A 19,507-nucleotide genomic window follows, 5' to 3' on the forward strand; every position below is an offset into this window, starting at 1 on the left:
AATTTTTTTTTTTTTTTTTTTTTGTATTGGGATTGAAGCCAGGGATGCTTAACCACTGAGCCACATCCCCAGCCCTTTTTATATTTTATTTAGAGACAGGGTCTCACTGAGTTGCTCAGTGTCTCGCTAAATTGTTGAGGGTGGCTTTGAACTCATGATCCTCTTGCCTCAGCCTCCTCAGCCACTGGGATTACAGACATGTGCTACTGTGCCAGGCAATATATTTCAATTTAAAAAAAAAAAACAGAGAGAGAGAGAGAGAGAAGGTAGAAGACATAAAAGAAAAGGGAAAGAAATAGAAGAAGGGGATGAGGAGGAGAATGACTAGAATGAAGAAAGAAAGAAAGAAAAGAAAAGAGAGGAATAAGAGAAGAAAGCAGAAGTCAAGTGTAATTGTAAAGGTTTGCATGCATACAATATCATATTAGGCTCAGTATTGCAAGAAAAGCAGATTTGGTATAGGAAAATACCAGAGGCCATGCTGTCTTAAAGATGATAGCATCCTGCTGTAAAGAGTTCATTTGACTTATTTTCTAGGCCATGATTAGGAAGATAATATAGACTCAGAAATTGACCCAGATTATTATAACAGGTATCAAAAATAATTTCACAATCATAGAAGAAATTAATAGTCAAAATAGACTTTTTCTTAACTGAGTTAAAATTCAATTGATGTGTATTTAGAAGACAGACAAATTATGATGAATAGATTATTTTACTCAATCTATTATGGTATTCAATGAAACATAAACTAACTCCTTAACTTTAGCAACCAAGATAATACATTGAAGAGTTGCTTATTTAAACAAGTCACCTAACAACTAAACTGTGAAAATTCTATTCCATCAAACTTTGTGTAGGCTGGTGAATACAAATTTTGGTATTAGGATAAATGGCTCAAATGTTTAGAATTATTATACGAACTGCATTATTTCTTAATATTTGTAAAAGAATATGGCTTTAACTTCAAAGATCCCTACTTACCCAAGTAGTACAACTCTGGCCTGCTCCAGGAACATGGTTCCCAGAGGCAGGATAGAGGGAATGGTAGGGAAGACTACAGTGTACAACAATTCAGTTAGACTGGGGGGGAGTGAGTTTTAGTGATCTATTTCACTGCATGGTGACCATCATTAAGAAAAATGTATTGTGTGATTCAAAATTCCTCAAAGGCTAAGTTCTCAACACTCTTACCACAAAAGAATGATAAGTTGGTAAGGTGATGGACAGATAAATTAGCTTGATTTATATATAAATTTACAATATACATAAATCAAAATATATACATAAATCAAATTTTGTAATTTGATTTATAATATATACATAAATCAAATACCATAGATATCTTAAACATACACAATTGTTCTTTTTCAATTAAAAATTATAATGTATGTTGAAAAAACAGAAATTCTTCTTTGACTACCCAAACTCTCTGGGTTAAGTCTAAATAAATAAATAATTAAACGTCACCCTATAGGATTTATGATTTGTTTATAGCTCCATTTCCCCTCATTGTCCCATGACACCATGCTTCAGTAATTTTGAGCCATTCAGAATGTCTTTGGAACACGTCATCTTTCTGACACCTGCTTGGTTATCTTTGCAAGTCTTGTTTCTTTCCTTTTCAAATCCCTGCAATGGGTACCTGATGATCCACACAGGACACAGCTATGCAACCTTTGATTTGTGAGACCTTTTTTTATTTCTCCAGACAGAATCTATATTTCAATCTATTTGCTCTGATTTCAATTTGCCCAAAATTTTGGGATTGTATTTCTTGAGTTACTTCAGGTTATTCTCAAAATGTTTGTCTTCTTGTTGGATTATTACTCTTGTCAAAGATACATACTACATTCTCTGCCTTTTGTAATGAGTGCCTTAATCTCAGAGGCTGACAATTACAAATGAATACTGTTAGAAAACCCATAATTAATATCTTGTCCTACTAGACAAGCAGTGCCCTCTGTTATTTTTGTCTCTTAAACAATTTTCCTCACGTTTGAAATTCTTCATGAAGTGCACGAATGGAGAGTAACATTCAAAATTTGGAAAGATTTCAGCCACGGGAACTGTATTGGGCATTGTTACTTGGTCTGCCTCGTATCCCATCTGCTCTCCTCCCTGTTAGAGAAACTTTTCCTTTGGCAAACAAGTTCTTATCTGTGTCATGAGCAAGGTAGTAACATCAGTTGGAAACTTCAAGGTGAATTCATCCTATCCTGTGGTTAGCTATATGATGACCTGTCTTAAGATAGGCCACTTAGCTTCTCTCTCCTGAAAAAGTGGATTCTGATCCAAGGAAGGAGAACAGTGAAATGAAGCCACTGTGGTACTTGGCAAGGACAGACCAACAATTCCTCATTTCTAAGACTGAGCGTAATGCTGGCTCCTGTCCTTTTCCTAGGCCTGATTAGTTCAGGTATCCTTCCGGTTATTTTCCATTTGCTTAATCAGAATAAAATAAAGGATGCACCATCTGGGCAGAATGAAATTTTTTACTTGAAAAATTTTGCTAGTCACTCTTCATCATGAGCCATTTCAGCACCTAACGGTGTGGCCCCATGCAGTCCTTGTGTTACTGAAGAATTAAAAAGAAACCCCAGAGTCATTTCATTCCCCTTTCTCCTCACAGTTCTAAAACCTGCAGGCACCTGTGAATTACTTCTTGCTTCCCATCATCATCCCGGGATCTCATCCACGTGCGATTCACACCTCTGTCCTGATCATTATCTGATTTGACAATCACCCTTTCTACTAAGCACATTTCTGAAAGCTCATATCATTTTTTTGCCAGCAACATGTTTCACCATGGGCCTCCCCACAAGGCCAGGCAGGCGATGAGAAATCAACAGGATGCATTTATCAAGTCAGATGTTGGTGCGCACTTTGTTTATGAAAGGGAAAGTGAATGAATTTTTGTGCATTAAGTTGAAGCTGTACTCCTTCTAGTCAGGGAAGATCAGATTCTTTTTACTCATTTAAATTTAACTACATTCATCTCCTTTTAAGTTAAATGCAAGGAAAGGTCCTTTCTCATCTCCCAATAAAGCCTGGAGCACAGCACTCATTCAGCTGGTCTTATTCTTCCTAAGAAGCTGTGAACACTGGCACCCAGGGCAGAATTCTGAGAGGATGAGCTATTCATGTAGAACATGTGGACTAGAAGAGGAGGATGTTAACATTAAATTAGACCGACTGGAAAACTTCTTATACAAAGAAGTACTCACAAACAGAAATACCTTCACAGTGGAGCTCTAATAGTTAAGGTAGTAGTCTGAAATAAAAATTAGAACTGCATCACCATAGGACAAATTCTAATGAAAAACAAAACTCAACTTATTTTGAGAAGAGCTTGATTAGCATAATCTTTTTATATTTTCAAAATCTGTCATATAGTTTGCCCACAACTATAATATCAAGAAAACAATTAAACCCAATTAAAAAGCATATATTTTTCAGATGTTGGATTTGTGTGAATCACCAATGCCAAAGTATATTGCATTCCTTTTAAAAATTACAAACACTACATTTATGATCCATAGTAAATGTAGCTGGTAAAATCTATAGTAAATTGCATAATGTTGTTCTATGATGTTGTCCTATTTCCAAAGAGTGAACAAGGCCATCAGGACACTTCTTCCTATATCCAGCTGTGGTTCATTGGAGTGAAAATTTAGTTGTGATTATTTTGTATTTAATCTCTTTCCAAATAGCTACCATGATGATGGTTCAAAGACACAACTGTTCAATGGATGGATTTCTGTTCTTAATTTAAGTATATTGAAGCTTCATATTCAGATCTGCTGAGCTAACACCACCAAGAAGCCACCTATTAAACATCCAACCAGTTTATATAATGTATTGGAAATCTCTCTTCATCTTTCCTAGAGTAGGGAGTACACAATTAGCTATAAATGTGCTACGAACTATAAAGGATAAAATATTTCACGTAGGACAAGGTGTAATTGAGAATCCACAGTGTGCACATGTTTTGATTCACACACCACCATCAGATGTCAAAAGGAGACATTTTGAGGCCAGGGTTTCTTCACATACCTGCTTCATAGGTGGTGGCATGAGCAGTCATGCTCCATGTGCTTGACCTTCTGTTTTTTGTTACCATGACGGAGAACTCATACATTGTGTTTGGTTTGAGGCCTGTTGCTGTATAGCTGAGAGATGTTGTGTCTTCTGACTATACAAGTAGGAAAGAAGCAAAGAGGAAAAAAAAAGACCTCTTATTAACCTCGTAAATCAGCACATGCAAAAAGACTATCAAAAAAGTCAACCAATCCCACTGCCCTGAATCTATTTCACAACAGCAAAAGAGTATACAGCAATGATGATTCTACTTCTTTTCTGTCAAGCAGTTTACACAAGCTGATTACACATCTAAAACGTGATCAATAAAATTAGGTATTTTTTTCTTCAAAGGGGCACTTAGCAGATAGATTTTCCTGAGTGAGGCAATAGGATTGGCAGGACAAACTCTGCTTCCTTCTGTCAACTCCAGTTTTGGAAGTTGTCTCCCCTGAACTTAAATTTATTTTTATTGAAATCTGGGGATTTGGAGAGGTTAGAGTTAAATATTTTAGATAGATCATCATTGTCATTGTCCACTGGTAATAAGGTTAATTTACTAGACTTCTAACGCGTATTGTATCTTTAGAACAGACTTTAAGGTAGAAACTTTTAGTGCTTCCACAATCCATTTCGATCTTATAAAGAAAATAGAGCAAAAGCAGTGTTGTGCCATGTAATTTACTTTCTTTGTGCACATTTCACATTAAAGCAACATTTATGTACGTAACTGCAGCAATTGATCAGGACAGGGACACCAAATTGGATAAACACTAAAGGATTGCATTGGTGTGCAATGCCGTGTTTGTCTACTTAAGTCTTCTCTATCCATTCTCTGCCTTTTAAACAACAAACTTGAGTTATTTTAGTAGAAAGTAAATTAATTAAATTATGTCTTTATTGCTTACTCGAAACATCAAAATGGTAATGAAGAAAAACATATTAGTCTTTCAGGTTAAAGAATATTTTCCAGATGATCAGGCACATTCAAAACTGCTTATGCCTCTTCTAAATATCCACTATGCTTGATATTTAGCTCTTGGTCTTCTTCCAAACATACTCACTTCTACTTTTATATTTATTATTTTTGTTATATATCTTTGTCTTGAAATCAAGGAAAAAGTCTTTTTCCCCATAGGTAGATGTCACAACTACTTCCACCTTACTAGTATCCTATGGTAAATCTTTTTTTATCCTACTGTGAATCTGTCTTGGGTTATGGCTATGAAAATCCTACATTTTGTTACAACATCGAATAAATATTTAACTGCACTAATAACATTTCGATGACGTGCCCATCCATCCTATTAAAGTGATGGACTCAGATACATTTATGAGAAGCTCTTCTTAAAAACAGCTATAAAACTATGTGTCCTAAATAAATGTAAAAATACTTGGTATAATCAGGAAGATGGAATTCTATCCAATAAAACAAAGTGGGCAGCTAGTGTGTGACACGTTGATGTATAACTTTCAATATTTCCCTCCCACATAGCCTATATAACACCTCTGAGAATCAGGAACACAAATAAGAACAGGGAACGGGACAATGAGAAATATTTAACACCAGAGTCTATGGGTACCACTGGCATTTAGGAGCCCAGGAAGCAATGTAATTATATAACTTATTTATGTTCTGGAGTGACAGAACATTCTATAAATACCATGCATTTACTCAGGGCTGTCTGGAAACTCATAGAAGGCTACTGCTTGTCTTCTTTCACTAAGACTAGAAATACTTTGGAAAATCATGGTCAGTTGATTTTGTGGATATGGAACACCAGGGTAGTGCCTCTCTGAGACTCAGTTTCCTCATCTGCAAAATGGAGATTACCAGGGCACTGAATGCATGGAAGTATTTAAAGTGTGAAATAAGTCATGTCAAACAGTGCCTGGCCCAGAGAAAGCATTTGCTAAATGTCAGCTATAATATTTTATGCATCATCTATGTTATGTATATAATTTTAGGAAAGTGTTGAGTTGTATCTTGAGGAATAAGATTGAGTCTTACACAACTGTCTGTGCCCTGCTCTATTTCCTGAAACATTCTTACTATTATCTGATAAGTACTGGTCTAATGTCCATGCATGTGTATTTTGAATGGAGAGTCATGTAAAAGAGCATGTGATTAGTAACTTTGGTAGAAAAAAATTACAGAAAATTCCTCCCTTTAATCAGGAAAGTCAATTTGGTGTTTTGGACGATTTAAATACGCCTGTCAGGGGGGTGGCTTGCTCTGGGACTAAATGATGGATAAAGGTCCTCCCGTGGGAGAAGCCAGAGTGATGCATCTGCTTATCTGGGTTTAGCTCTACTTCATCCAGGAAATTTGTCAAGTTATACCCCTTACCTGTGTCTTCATAAAGAAACACAAATATACTTAAATATGAAGAATCTTACTTATTTTTTTAAAGTAGATGTGAATATTCCTATCCTATAGATACAAAAAATAGAACCTAAATTACCTGACATGACAAGACATTGCAAAGCCAACTCTTGAGCCCAGATCATTTGACTCCATGTATTTTCTTTTCTATTTTGTATATGCCTTGCCTGCCTTATCAAGCTACAGTGGGTAAAGAGATGAAGTAACAGACAAGTCTGGTTTGAAAAGCCCAAAGTGAAAATCAAAGCATCTATTATCACTATTTGTAAAATTTATTCTGTATCTATGTCATCTATCTGCAAGAGCACCTATGTTCTTTGATCTTGCTTTTCTCAACTTGCCCAACACTTTTTTCTAAACCTCCTCACTTCAGGATGTAAAGTGGAGTCTGAGTGTGTGTGTGTGTGTGTGTGTGTGTGTGTGTGTGTGTGAAGGGGAGGGTATTTTAGTCATTTAAAGTCTTATGTCAGAAAAGATAATGGGAAAAGGAACAGTTTTTGGTCTCACTTCACAGGCATTGTCTGTGAGACAATAATTTCGAGGCTTCTGGGCTAAACACTCAACTAAATTCATTTGCCTCAAGATATTCTGGAGCTCAAAACAGTTCTGCAGAAAACAGTCATTGTCTTTTAGAACATTTCACATTCTGTCAAAGTAGCCATGGCCATGCTGTGAAATAAAGGTATCTACAAAATACAGCAATTATGAGCATAAAAATTTTAAAGTGGGAAAAGTTCTCTTTCAATTTATACATGAAAATATTTTCTTAATATGCTCATGTTTTTTTTTTTTTTTTTGGTTGTCTTTTATAACAATATTATCTTTATTTGTGGTTCTATTCAGTCTGAAATCTAACACTGATAGGGGACAGAAGGGGTATTTACAATGTATCTTACATCAATGACATTATCTAGAGTTTCCTGAGGTGTTTTTTCCAGTACCTGGTCTAGCAGGGCAGCAGTACCAAAGAATTCTGCTTTTTAAATGGTTTCAAGTAAAAATTGATTTATGATAAAGTGTGAATTTTATGGCATTTAAAAATTGAAAGATACTAGAGGCAGATCCCACATGTCTACAGGAAGAGAGAGGCAGGCTTAGAGAATTATTAGTGGGATTTTGCTATTATCTCCAGGGTCGGAGTCATAAGTTCCCAAAGGACACTTTCATTCCCCCTAAATCACTTCCATCTTGAAGCTGGATTAAGGGAGATGGTAGCTCAGTGGAGGCACCAGTGGATAGAAGATTGAAATTCTCCCAGAGTGCTACCCAAGTAGGTTGACAAAGAGCAGAGATAAAAGGGGGTATGAAGAAACTGGAGGGCCAGGCTTGAGCCACTTGATTCCTTAGTTGCTGTGTGACATTTTTCTTCTTATTTTCAAAGCTTCCTTTTTCATCTCTAATCGGCATCTTAGAAGGCACTAAGCTTTATTTGTGTTTTCATATATTATCTCACTTGAAATGACTTAAGAATTCTTTCAAGTAAGTAGATCCATGGAGCTGAGTGCATAACTCATTCCAAAATGATATGTAATATGATAAGTGAGAACAACTAAAACATGCTTTTATTATTTAAGATAAAGAGCCTCCATGACCTAGAGTCATTACAGATACACAGAGGTGCCTGATAATCATTTGCTAGTCCTCTCATTTTTTGTTTACACTTGTATACTGCCTATACATGCGAACCCTGTAACAGGTTTAGGTGGTAACATGATTGTCTCTGAACTCTGTTAGAGTTTCTGAGGTTTCCTGGCTGAGATTTGAAAGTGGTAATGACAGTGCCTCAGACAGATCCCTAAGGAGCTCTTAGGAGATTGTCAGACAACTCAGTGATGAGGACAAGAGCAAGGCTGGTGCCTTCCTCTCAGTTTGAGAGGATTTTCTTCTACCACAGGAGGATGTTTTCAAAGCTAAACAAGAAAGTCGATGTTATTGGCTTAGAGTGCTCTCTAAGGATGTTATAAAAATACCTTCAGGTTATCTATTCCCAGTTACATTCTCTGTAGGATGGGTCTCTGTGACATTAGTAGAGCTGCCTTTGACGTCACCTAGATTCTAACTGAAGAGAAAAAATACCAAAATCTACCCGGGAAAAAATTCCTGGAATTCTGCTATTTTCAAAGGAAAATGATACTCCCCTGTACAGAATCTAATTATTGATACAAACCAAGCATCTGGCACACTTCAAACAGCAGTTTGCAGCTCTTGGATGCTTTCCTGTCTTACTTTAGATTTGTTTAGATTTGTTTCCAAGACCTAATTATTCCATACTAATTTTAGATGTTGAGTCATTAAAATGTTTTCTTTTTCCAGGTATTATAGCAGCAAAATGATTTATGATAGTCAAAGAAGCATTTTTTAAAAATGTATCAAATAAATGACAGTTCATTTTAAATTTCATGCAATCAGAACTTCACCTTGTACTTGGCACTTGCAGAAAAGCTGGTCCTCCACCGGACAGTGTAAAGACGCACCTCAGATGTTTTTTGGTTCTTGGGGACAGAGTTGTCTGCCCAGCTGACCCTCACAGCCTCGTGGGTCAGAGCCACAGCCTGTACACCTACTGGTGGGAGCATGGGGGTGGAGACATCTGGGACCGAGGTGGGGAAATCATCAAGCAAAGGATAATAATCAACTGGGTCAGTGGGGTCTGGGTTAGAAAACCCACCAAATGAAACAAACAAATAAATACACAAATAAAAGCGTTTAAAAATAAATATCAGTGGCAACACATCACAATGAGTTAAATGCATGGCAATAATGATGAAAGGGAACATGAGAAGAACAGAAAAAAAATGCAATTAATTCCATCAGAAAACACATTAGAACAGCACCGTTATGTTATCAAAATGACATTTCCTATTCTTTGCTAATTTTCTTAGAGTACTTTTTAATCCATTTGACTATCCCTGCTGGTTATTTATAATGAAAGTCCACTTTTGTTGGAATATTGCACACTGCTTCTTCAAGATCTTTCATAGTATTTATTGATTTATTAAATAGAGAACTTAAAATAACAAGATAAAATGATATTTCTGGCTTATTTTCTCCTGCAAAGGAAACAAATGCCTATCAAACTCCTCAGATTTTTTTTCTTCTTTTTCTCTAAGTTGATTTAGATTTCTATGACACTTTCACTATTCTTTACCTTACATCTACATAAATATTATTTAGGCAAGAAACTAAATAAAGAACAAAGCCCCCCACGAGCCAGACCAACCTGTATGGTTGTGACTACACAAAACCAGAGTGACCATATATATGTGGTCACCTGAGTCAATTTATGTTGGATAATTAGGTTTTAGAAAGCAGCTAGTGCCAGCAGGTTTTCTAAGAATGTAATCCTTAAAGAAACCGTAGAAGTTTCAACATTACCCACACTCTCCCCAAGTAATTAGCTCAGTTTTTAGTCTTGGCAGGCATTCCAATATTATACATTCCTTGTTCCGAACTTTCAAGCTAGGTGGAAAGACTTTAAATTTTTGGATGGGAAGACAAAATTAACTACCTACAGATTGATGAGATCTGCACTGAGAGATGCATGTGCTTTGATCCATAATATAATGGGAGTCTACAGAATGCCATGTGTATTTTAATAATGTTGCCAAAAAAAAAATCCTTGCAGTTATCATGGCTGGAGAAATTACAATCACAGTGGCAACAGTCATAATTTTGAGCATTTTAACTTCCACTTAATACATTTACATTTCAAAAAATTTTTAAAAATTAACATTATATTATGGAGTATGAATTCTCCATAACAACAACAACCACAGCAAAGACAGCATAGCTTTCGTGAGAGGTGTATGATGGTGCCATACATCTAAGATGAGACCTTAGCAGCGGACAGAGCTTATTTTTTTAAACAGCCTGGTTCAAAGCTGAGCAGCTGGTGGCAGGCCCTGCTGATTACTTCAGTTTGGCCACTGCACTTCAAATCCCTATCCCCTATTCATCACGGTATTTTCCAATGAATTATTTAGTAGTTTACTGGTCTGTGATGGTTCGAGCAAAATACAAAACAGAAGACAAAAAGAGAACAAAAGGAGAGAGAGAAAGAGAAAAGAGAGAAAGAAAGAGATGTAAGTTTAAAAATTTAATGACAAGAGCCCAGGATTTCCCCATTTCTTTGGAGGAATTTTTCTATTATGGGCTCCCAAATGGATTGATGGAATGAGGAAGAGGGAACAGAAACACCAAGCCTCCATGAGGATCGGAGTCCTTCATCTTGACCACAGAGCAGTAAAGACGTCTTTGCCAAACTAAAGTAGGCCCTGCCTTGCTTTTATGAATTCTTGGCTACCTTCATAAGAATTTTATGAGGGGGGAAGTATTCTAACCTCTAAATCCTTGTCTGACCTATTCGTAGTACAGGGCTACCCTCTTCCCTTTGTTTAATCTGGTTTTGTTGGTAAACATTTATTAACTCAGCTGTCTTTCGTTGGTGCTACATGTAGGATTTGGACATGTAGCAATTCTATTTAAATAAATGGTAAGATTCCATCCTTATTTCCAATTTTAGAATATAGTATCATGATTATGGTTATCAACTTTCCTTGAGTTAGTTTCAGAATATTCTCTCAGATATCAAGCAATACTATCCATTGGTATTTCTCTATGAACTTAAATAATCCAGAAATTTCTATTCTTGGCCAAGTTTCTTTGCTATTATAGAGGAACAATTGGTTTTTCAGGTGAGACTTTCATTCTACTCAGGACTTCCTCTAGAGCTGTACTAATACAATAACCACTAGTTACATGGAATATTTATGTTTAAATTAAATACAAATAAATCTAAAATTTTAAAAATTCACTTCTTGTGTTATACTAGACAATGTCAAGGGTTCACAGGACATCAGGGCCTCAAGCCTACCAAACTGGGTAGAGCAATCAAACAGCATTTCCAACAAAACAGAACATTCATGGATAGCAACAACTACTATAAATATATTTTACACATATTGCAAGAGTCTGTTTCCTCTGTGATCAGAAACTACTTGAGTAATTGTATTTAAAACACTCTTTTGCTGCTAAATTACTCTTTTCCAGGTCTGTTTATTTGTTTCCTTCCTCTCCCTGGGCACCTAATATGTACTGACTCTTAGTGGCCACATGAAAAAGAACAAATATATATTGCCTCAATACTTTTGCAAAGAAAAAAAATCTAGTCAGTTCCTAATAGATATTTTGGTATGAACCTGGAGCTCAGGAATTTTCTGTCATTATTCTCAAGCTCAAAATCAACTTTAAAAATGATAACATGACTTTATGTCTTTACATTAGACTTCATCTAAATATGGTAAAGCAATTGAGAATAAACAAATTCAGGTTACATATTTCATTATTTCCCTAATTTTCATTTACCTTCCTCCCTTCTCCAGGTTCAAAATGTCTTGTTTTGCAACATGAAGAAATAAAAGACTTATGGCAAAAATTAAACTCTTATTGCACTTGGCAGTTGGAACTTTCAGCCACTTGAACATGGATATTTTCTGCCTGAGATGAGGCTCCAGAGCTCACCCACATACATGTAGAAAACTCCAGAGCCTAATGCTTACTTTAGCTTGATGCTTTTATTGCCTTTGATATACTTTGTATTTACTTCATGTTGGCCTTTTTCCAAGGCAGCTCCAGGGAATATTCTGTACAAGCTCAAAGACAGCATGTCTTTTACGTAGCACCATGAGAATCTACAACACATTTATTGATAGAGTTTCTCCCAGAACCTTAACCTTTGATTCCATTTATTTGTCCTTTGTTCCCCATGATGTGAGGAAACATAACAAGATAATTCTTCCACTTCTAGGGCAGGGGTATTCTTTTCCTTTGGGAAGGGCGAGCTGCAAACAGACCTTTCCAACCTGTTACCGGGTTTTCTTTCACAAGAAAACTCATGTAATTTCCAAATTTGTTATCGCTTCATTTCTGATCCATTAGGATTAGAGTCATATCAGAGAAAAGATTGTCTTATGGATCACTGGTGTTTTAGATGCCGCTCTGGGAATGGCATATGTTGAAAATTAAAGAATGACGGCAAAAGTTAAACAGAAGTTGACAATGTCTCACATGGTTTTTTGAGCAACTTAGCTCTAGCTTATGTGATCTCCACAAACTTTACACCTATTTACTTTCTCTTGGAAAACTGATTTTTACATGTTCCTTCATGGTCCATCCTTACAGTCTTTAGTTTTAATAAAAGAATAGAGCCTTGAATGACTGGTCTCAGTATAATTTTGTACAGCCTGATCACAACTCAAAGCCACCATGTCAATGAGCAGCTCCTTCACACCTTTAGCAGAGACCAGAAGAAGACTCACTAAGTGAGAACATGGAAACACTGGGAGAGTCAAAGTAGCCTGACATCTCCCCAAAACTTTGCTTCTGGAAGAGCAAGAGAATAGGGGGAAGTGAAAATTCTACCCATAATGCTGTCCCTTAATTTTCATTCTACTTCTCAATTTGCCTCATCTTTCTGATTCTGAATACAACACATTTGATAGCAAATATTCTCTAGGGCAATGCTTCTTATTTACCCTTCTTGAGAAATCATAAGGCCCTTTGATGATATCACTAAAGATATATATATATATATATATATATATATATATATATATATATATATATATATATATATAACCTTCAAAGATCAAGGAATATATTGACATGGGTTCCAAAATTTGCAACCCACTTTGAGCAGATCTCAGACCTTGAAACCAAAGTCCAAAGACTCAGAGAGACTGGAATAACAACTGTTCCTTATAAGAACGTCTGGCTGAAATCAATAAAGTGATCAATAAAGTTCCAGGAACCAACACAAACAACTATCCATTCATATAATAACTGTGTTCACAAGGAAGCCTATGCATGGAGTTTGTGGAAAGGGAAAAAACAACTGCAGAAGGTGTACATAAATTTGGGCAGGAGCAGAAGCTACAGGAACCCATGGCTCAATTTCTAAGCATCCCTACCCATCTGGACTTCCCAATCTAGGCACTATTTGTGCTCTCTGCTGCTTGCTGTCTCAGATCCTTTCTATTCATGAAGATCAAAACAGTTGAGAAGTTAATAAGGCCTGAGGTGCATGGGACAGGAAGGGATAGGCTCAACGTGTGACTTAATCAGATGAAACTCCTGCTTCACATCCGGGTTTCACACATAAATCTATTGGAGGGAGAGGTGAACTGAGTTTTCCAGGAGCTATGAACAGCCCCAACAACCTGTGTTCATTCTACTTTGGAGTGAGCCCAGTCTCACTAACAAACAGCTTCCACAGAGGGCTGAGATCTCACCTTCTTCTCTGTGCCTGTCTCAGTTTTTCTCCCACCGTTTGGCTCTTGCTTGCTGCCTTCAGAACCCAACTGAAATCACTATTCTAGAGGTGACAAGCCCTGGAATCAGCCAATCCCTTTCATATCCAGAGCCCCAGCACCGCTGGGATGAGCTGCAGGCCCAGCTCAGGAAGAAGCCACCTGTGTGACTCAACCTAGTCCAAACCAGCCCCGGGAGATTAGCTGGCGCTTGTCGTCTTAGCTTGAAGGTCTCTGCAGAGAAGAAAAGTGTCCATCTGAGCCTCTGGCAGCCTTTTATCAGGAATATTCTTCCTTAAATAGCCATAGTTCGAGACATGGTGCCCAGGAGAATGAAGACTCCTATCAGGCTCAAAACTGTGATGCTATTGGAATGACAGAAAGGGAGGGGACTATATCTTCTATGTCCATGTACCAATGTATACACTGTCCTCCCTGTTAATTGTGAAAACCAAAGAATCAAAAATCTCATGTGCACATGTGTACATATGTACACACACGTACCACACACACACAGAAGACTCAGAAGATAGCTACATAATACATTTTTAAAGTCCGCCCCCCAACTTTGTTTACCTTTTGTTTTATTTTGCTTCATTGTCCCTTTCTTTGTCATTCATCATACTGCCTACCTTGTCACTTGGGGATTCAAGGTTTCAGCTCACCTGTGATGGATCTGGTGGTGGCGCTTTCATACAGAGGCACGCCTTCTCCAGCATTGTTAAAAGCTTTTAGGGAGATTACATAATGCGAACTCGACTCTAGAGAGAAACGAAAACAATGGGAACATGTTGATTTATTTAGTGCACTGAGTACGCAGGGTAAACATTTTCCTGAAAACAAGTTTAATATAATCTATTAAGTAAATTGTTGTTTGAAAATGAGCCTGTTGGATTCTGGGAAGAACATGGCAGTGATGGATGGAGGTAGTAGGTCTCCCTGAGTCCTCTATGAAATCGAGGGAAAGACTAGAGAGAAACACAGAGGAAGTCCGATGCTGATAACAAAACTAGGTGAGGAGGTATGTCCCCAAGCCCCCAGATGAAAGTGGGTAGGAGCAACCCACGGACAGTTCTGCCTCTCCCAGTTTTCTGTATCTGTGTAAAAGAAATGGAAGGCGAGCATCAAACCTGAAAACAGGATAATCCTAAAATAACAGGGAGGTAATTCTGGCAAGTTCAGCAGAACAGTTTGAGAACAGCAAAGATAAACACTTGAAACTCACCTATAAAGTCTTCTCTCCCAACAGTGCAAAAAATGCAGGAAAACTACTAGAAACAGAAGTAAAATCTGAGCAGGAACAAAGTAACAGGAGTGGAAAGAGGAGAAAGTCCAGATGGAAGTAGAAGAGAGGGAAAGCAATAAAACTCTGAAAACAAGCCTCTGGTTTGGGTTTGTGTCTTGACTGGCAAGCTCTTCTGTAAAGGGCCCAGATAGTAACTATTTATTTTTGAAGATGACATGGACTCTCTCACATACTGACTCCCGGTCATTTGTATACTACTCTTCAAAATGGGGAAACCATACTTATTTGGTGGCACCAATACAAAAAACCAAACCTAGCCTTGGTTCCACAGATGGCCTGCAGTTTGCTCAGGCCTGGTCTAGTAGAAGTAAAAGAGAATGGACCTGTGACATTTAGAAAACTATTTGAACTTCTAGAGGGCTGGGAAACAACTCAAATCACTGTGAGCAACAAATATTTCTTGTGGTAAAATCCCTTGCAAAGGTACCTTACGAAATATAAAGAGGATGGTATTCCCACAAACAAGAACACACATAAAAAGGATCAAAGCTGGGTGTGGTGGCGCACACTGGTAATCCCAGACACTCGGGAGGTTGAGGCAGGAGGATCTCAGGTTCAAGGCTAGCCCCAGCAACTTAGTGAGTCCCTAAGCAACTTAGAAAGACCCTGTCTCAAATTAGAAAATAAAGGGAGCTGGTGATGTGGCTCAGTGGTTGAGTGCCCCTGGGTGGTTCAATCCCTGGTACCAAAAAAAAAAAAATAATCAAAAGTAGAACAAAAGTACACAAGAAAAGTAAGAAAAATATATCAAAATTACAGGTTTCTTTTTATTTCAAAATAAACTAAACAGTTAAGGAAATGATATCAGTTGTGAAGGAGCAATAAAAATCAGAAAGAGAAAACCTCAAATTGAGATGGCATAACTCAAGAAGAAATTGAATCTAAGTGGAAGAATTAATCTTAAAAATAAAGGGTAATGATAAACAAAGTAAATACAAAAGGTAGGAAAAAAATGAAGAAAGAATAAAAAAGGTTTCGGGTGGATTTGACAAATATTAAAGTTAGACAATGAAAATCTAGCACACAGATAATAACATCAGTCCTTGAAGAAGAAAATGAAATAGAACAGATTATATACACTACAATAGTAATTCACTTTGCTGATATGATCTTTAGGGCATGTAGATAAGAAATATATGACTTATGGGGGGATTAGATGATTATCAGGGTTTCAATAGCAACATTTTTTCCCAGAAGGAATTAGCATAAATTAATTTATTAGACACTCTAGATCAGAAAATGTAATTCAAGGATTTTATAGTCAACAAAAGTTAACTGTAAATATAAAGAGTAGAGTCAGACTGCGATTCATTTGCAAGCAATCAGGGACTATTGTTTCCCTGATCCCCAGAACTAGGAGAAAATGAGCTTTAGATATTCAGAATGACCAGAGGACACACTGACCTAATAGCTAACCGCTGAATAATAAATTTAATGAACTAAGACTAAGAACAGGCTAAAGAGATTTTATTTTTCAAGGGCTACACATTTTGAGGTTATAGAAATAACATAATGGTAAGACAAGACTAAGGGAGAATAGGGAAAGTATATGCAAAAACAAATGTTTTCATAATTATTATTGATGTCTATCCTATTATTATTATTATTCTCAGAGTAATAGGGGATAAAGCCAATAATTAAACTTCAGATATTCTATCACCTACTGTGTCTTTGAGAACCAGGCATTTGTGTCAATGTAAGGACATACAGATGTAATATAGAAAAGTTAAATATAATCCAGTGTTCTTGAAATTGAATCGGAAAAAATAAGTTTAGTTCAGAAAGGTTATGTTATATCTGTTTTAGTTCTCTCTACTGCAGAAGTCTAGAAACATTGACTCAATATCTACAAGCACCCCTACTATGCAGAATGCAGTTTTGAATAAAGTAAGTCCACTATAAAAACAAGAGGTTATTTTAAAAAACAAAGACTAAAACAAGGACAATGTGTGCCTACATCAAGATAAGAGCTTCAGTGTATTCAACCCCATCAAATTTCCATGAATGCATGAATCCAGAGATCCTTCCTTTGAGAAGAAACATGACTATGGAGCGCAAAACATCTTGGCATACCATATATGGACAGGAAGCAAGTGAGGATTGAAAGGTTCACTTCAAATGGACTCAGGAGTCATTTTAAAGAGTTCCCCACACTGGCCCCCCACAAATAATGGAATCAAGGAGGCCAAGTTCCTGGCTGCTCCCTGGTGAGAAATCAAGAGAGCAGACAGGCAGCTTCTCTGCAAGGTGGGTGAACAACAAAATAAGAGCGGGGGTGGGGGGGTGGGGTGGGGGGTGTGGGGTGGAGCTTTACTGGAATTTAAAACTGAACATTCAAAGTAGACCAGGGATACAGGAGGTTGGATAGAATAAAATAAGGAAAAACTCCCCAGCAGCATAGCTGCTGCCATGGCTGAGCTGGAAGCACCAGCCAGAGTGGTCCCTCTGTGAACATAGTGGAGAGATAAGGGAATTAAAGGGATCCCAAATTTTGGGAGGCCCAAAGCGAGTCTACATACAGAGTGTTTAGAGACCAGTGATACTGCCCAACAAACCTGAAAGACACACTGCCCAGTGTTCATGTGCAGGGGTTGGGGGTGCCAGCCTCCACCTCTCCAGGCAGTGTGTAGAGAATAAAGGAAGGAACCATTTTTGCAGCTGCATCATGGGGGCTGGCAACTGAGGGAGCTGATTCATTGGAAACCTCAGTTTGGCCCGAAATACAGGCCCAGTCTAACACTCACTGCATGATACAGAGTGTGCTTAAGTGACCAGGAGAAAATCAAACATGGAGCGAGGTTTATGCAGAGGACAGCTAGTCTAGGAAATCCACCTGGCTCTACCCCTCCCTGACCACTCAGACTGCTTGCAGAACCTGCTGGGAGGGATGCATCTGGCCTGGAACTCAGACAGGTGTAGGTAGGAGAGATTGTTTGGAGACTAAACCCGAGACCCAGAAAATGTGGGGTCCTCAGGTGATGTAGAGGACTCAAAATTGGCTTGCCAGCACATGAGTGAAACCCAGGGGGAATCCCTGGGATATAGTCTTCCAGAGTGGACCAGCAAGTACTGGAGTTGGAGGTACGCTGATTTAAAATCTCCAGACCAACTGGCATTCAGCAAAGAGTCTGGAGCCCACCTAAGTCTAACCCCTGCCTCCAGGAAATCTGCTTATGGGAGTACCTCTCTCACTCAGCAATCCAGAGGGTGGAGCATTAGGCTCCAGTTGACTCCACCTCAAACTGATAAGAGAAGCTGGGAGTATTTTGCACACCAATGGAAAGAATTCTTTAACTTTGCATCAACATTTTTTTCTTTCTTTTCTTTTTTTAAAAATTATTTTTCTCTGTTTAATTGTGACTTTAATGGTACATGGACAATTATACATTTTCATATTTTTTTCTCATTTTAGCATTTTTGGATCCAGTTATTTTTCATGGATTAGTTTTCTTGTGAATTAAGATGCTTAAATACTATATTTTAGTTTTGTTCTGTATTCTTTTGTTTTTATATTTAATTTTGAAAAAAAAAATTATTCTCTTTTTATATATTTTTCTCTTACCTACCTATATTCCTTGATTCTCTGTTTTCTTCGGCTAACAGCCAATCTCTATTGTTCTCCCTTTCACTCTTCCTTTAATTCTTTACTTCTGTCTTCTCTCCCCCTCTCTAATAATCATCACATCCTATATCACTCTGTTCTCTCCCTGTCTACCTTTTATGATTGTAAACTCTTTTGCAAACTTGCTGTTTTTATTATAGGCAAAAACTGCCGATATAATTTCTGTTTACTGTGATAATTAACACTGTAGACTATTTGGTTTAATGCTGTATATAGTTTGCATTGGTTGTTGTTGTTATTTGTTCCCCCCTAAACAGTTAGGTACTAGAAACCTTCAGGGACACTATAATTCTAAGATATAATCACTCATTAATCTACACATATTCTGCATGTGGTTTTCTGTACCTGAGTTTAATATCACAATGAAAAAAATAATTTAAAATGGGTATGTTTATCTCTCATACTGAACTCTGAAAATTGATTAGGTAGATTTTTCTTCACATCATTTATATGTGACATAAAAATTAGTGTTAAAGATTTGGGCATTCCTAAACCCAAATCACAATATAGCAAGAAGTCTAAAATAAGATTACGTCTAATATAATGCCTGCCATACAGTGAACTGTTTCCCCTCCAAAAGAGAATATTTCCATATATGTATGCATGTTCTCAAACTAGTTTACTAATAAGAAAGTAATCAAACAACAAGTATTAAATGTTCCTTAAGACCCAAGACTACTTGTAAACATGCACTTCTGTTATCAGGATACTAATTGTTTCAAATATAGATTCATCCACACAATCATAATACAGACATTTACATTAGATTGAACCTCATAAAATATGAAATTATTTTACATGGTTCA

General features: G+C 37.1%; 1 protein-coding gene across 3 annotated transcripts in view; it reads right to left on the minus strand.

Annotated features, from left to right (window-relative positions):
- Dcc (DCC netrin 1 receptor) overlaps positions 1–19,507 on the minus strand; it is a 1,055,962-nt gene that overhangs the window by 119,017 nt on the left and 917,438 nt on the right. For all 3 annotated transcript variants that reach the window (XM_048806205.1, XM_048806204.1, XM_015482370.2), the window contains exons 16-18: positions 14,439–14,534; positions 8,884–9,116; positions 4,057–4,195 (exon numbers count right to left, since the gene is read on the minus strand). In XM_048806205.1, coding sequence (XP_048662162.1) covers positions 4,057–4,195; positions 8,884–9,116; positions 14,439–14,534 — 468 coding nt within the window. The remainder of the gene's footprint in view (positions 1–4,056; positions 4,196–8,883; positions 9,117–14,438; positions 14,535–19,507) is intronic.

This window comes from Marmota marmota, unplaced genomic scaffold, assembly GCF_001458135.2.
Source record: "Marmota marmota marmota unplaced genomic scaffold, marMar, whole genome shotgun sequence".
NCBI classification, from domain to species: domain Eukaryota; kingdom Metazoa; phylum Chordata; class Mammalia; order Rodentia; family Sciuridae; genus Marmota; species Marmota marmota.